At 49.7% G+C, this 2500-nt stretch overlaps 1 protein-coding gene across 2 annotated transcripts in view; it reads right to left on the reverse strand.

Annotated features, from left to right (window-relative positions):
• The window catches only part of zgc:109986 (uncharacterized protein LOC553566 homolog), a 5270-nt gene that overhangs the window by 2244 nt on the left and 526 nt on the right, over positions 1 to 2500 (reverse strand). For both annotated transcript variants that reach the window (XM_068600847.1, XM_068600848.1), the window contains exons 3-4: positions 2181 to 2319; positions 1979 to 2100 (exon numbers count right to left, since the gene is read on the reverse strand). In XM_068600847.1, coding sequence (XP_068456948.1) covers positions 1979 to 2100; positions 2181 to 2319 — 261 coding nt within the window. The remainder of the gene's footprint in view (positions 1 to 1978; positions 2101 to 2180; positions 2320 to 2500) is intronic.

A 2500-nucleotide genomic window follows, 5' to 3' on the forward strand; every position in this document is an offset into this window, starting at 1 on the left:
GCATGTCACCATGTTAGCATGTCAGCGTGTCACCATGTTAGCATGTAACCATGTTAGCATGTCACCATGTTAGCGTGTCACCATGTTAGCATGTCACCATGTTAGCATGTCAGCGTGTCACCATGTTAGCGTGTAACCATGTTAGCATGTCACCATGTTAGCGTGTCACCATGTTAGCATGTCACCATGTTAGCGTGTCACCATGTTAGCATGTCACCATGTTAGCATGTCAGCGTGTCACCATGTTAGCATGTAACCATGTTAGCATGTCACCATGTTAGCGTGTCACCATGTTAGCATGTCACCATGTTAGCATGTCAGCGTGTCACCATGTTAGCGTGTCACCATGTTAGCATGTCAGCGTGTCATCATGTTAGCGTGTCACCATGTTAGCATTTCAGCGTGTCACTATGTTAGCATGTTAGCGTGTCACCATGTTAGCATGTCACCATGTTAGCATGTCAGCGTGTCACCATGTTAGCGTGTAACCATGTTAGCATGTCACCATGTTAGCGTGTCACCATGTTAGCATGTCACCATGTTAGCATGTCAGCGTGTCACCATGTCAGCGTGTAACCATGTTAGCATGTCACCATGTTAGCGTGTCACCATGTTAGCATGTCACCATGTTAGCATGTCAGCGTGTCACCATGTTAGCGTGTCACCATGTTAGCATGTCAGCGTGTCATCATGTTAGCGTGTCACCATGTTAGCATTTCAGCATGTCACTATGTTAGCATGTCAGAGTGTCACCATGTCAGCGTGTCACCATGTTAGCGTGTCACCATGTCACCATGTTAGCGTGTCACCATGTTAGCGTGTCACCATGTCAGCGTGTCACCATGTCAGCGTGTCACCATGTTAGCGTGTCACCATGTTAGCATGTCACCATGTTAGCATGTCAGCGTGTCACCATGTTAGCGTGTCACCATGTTAGCATGTCAGCGTGTCACCATGTTAGCGTGTCACCATGTTAGCATTTCAGCGTGTCACTATGTCAGCATGTCAGAGTGTCACCATGTCAGCGTGTCACCATGTTAGCGTGTCACCATGTCACCATGTTAGCGTGTCACCATGTTAGAGTGTCACCATGTCAGCGTGTCACCATGTCAGCGTGTCACCATGTCAGCGTATCCCATGTCAGCGTGTCACTATGTCAGCGTGCCCCCATGTTAGCGTGTCACCATGTTAGCGTGTCACCATGTTAGCATGTCAGCGTGTCATCATGTCAGCGTGTCACCATGTTAGCATGTCAGAGTGTCACCATTTCAGCGTGTCACCATGTTAGCGTGTCACCATGTCAGCGTGTCACCATGTTAGCGTGTCAGCGTGTCACCATGTTAGCGTGTCACCATGTCACCATGTTAGCGTGTCACCATGTTAGCGTGTCACTATGTTAGCGTGTCACCATGTCAGCGTGTCACCATGTCAGCGTATCCCATGTCAGCGTGTCACTATGTCAGCGTGTCCCCATGTTAGCGTGTCACCATGTTAGCGTGTCACCATGTTAGCATGTCAGCGTGTCACCATGTCAGCGTGTCACTATGTTAGAATGTCAGAGTGTCACCATGTCAGTGTCACCATGTCAGCGTGACCCATGTCAGCGTGTCACCATGTCAGCGTGTCACCATGTCAGCGTATCCCTATGTCAGCGTGTCACCATGTTAGCGTGTCACCATGTTAGCATGTCAGCGTGTCACTATGTCAGCGTGTCACTATGTCAGCGTGTCACCATTTCAGCGTGTCACCATTTCAGCGTGTCACCATGTTAGCGTGTCACCATGTTAGCGTGTCACCATGTTAGCGTGTCACCATGTCAGCGTGACCCATGTCAGCGTGTCACCATGTCAGCGTGTCCCCATGTTAGCGTGTCACCATGTTAGCGTGTCACCATGTCAGCGTGTCACCATGTCAACGTGACCCATGTCAGCGTGTCACCATGTCAGCGTGTCCCCATGTTAGCGTGCTAGCCACTGACCGCGTACAGAACTGCTCCCAGTCTGGAGCCCACGTCCACCAGCAGCCGGCCGCTCAGGTCTGGAAGAACGTTCTGGAATAGGAACCGAAGCTCTGATATCGAGAACGAGTGAGAGATGAAATCTGAGGAAAAAGAAAATGAAGATGATGAAGAACTGACAGAGCTCATTTGTGGGAGGATGAAGATGAGCCTGTGTTCTGACCCAGCGGGGCGGTTCTGTGGGATCCACAGGAGAGGCAGTAGGACCGGCTCATGGTTCCCTCCTCACACAGAACGTCCAGCTGATCTTCATCATACAGGAACCCGTCCACATGGACCGTGGGCCGAGAACACTGCTGCATCTGTGACATCACCACTACCACCATCATCATCATTATCACCACCACCATCATCATCATCATCATCACCATCATCACCACCACCATCATCATTATCATCATCACCATACAGTAGTAGTACAGTAGTACTACAGTAGTATACCTTGATGTGAACAGTACTACAGTAGTAGTACAGCAGTACTAC

This window comes from Clinocottus analis, unplaced genomic scaffold, assembly GCF_023055335.1.
Source record: "Clinocottus analis isolate CAN_PGR_092001 unplaced genomic scaffold, fCliAna1.0.p SCAF_5, whole genome shotgun sequence".
Classification (NCBI taxonomy): Eukaryota; Metazoa; Chordata; class Actinopteri; order Perciformes; family Cottidae; genus Clinocottus; species Clinocottus analis.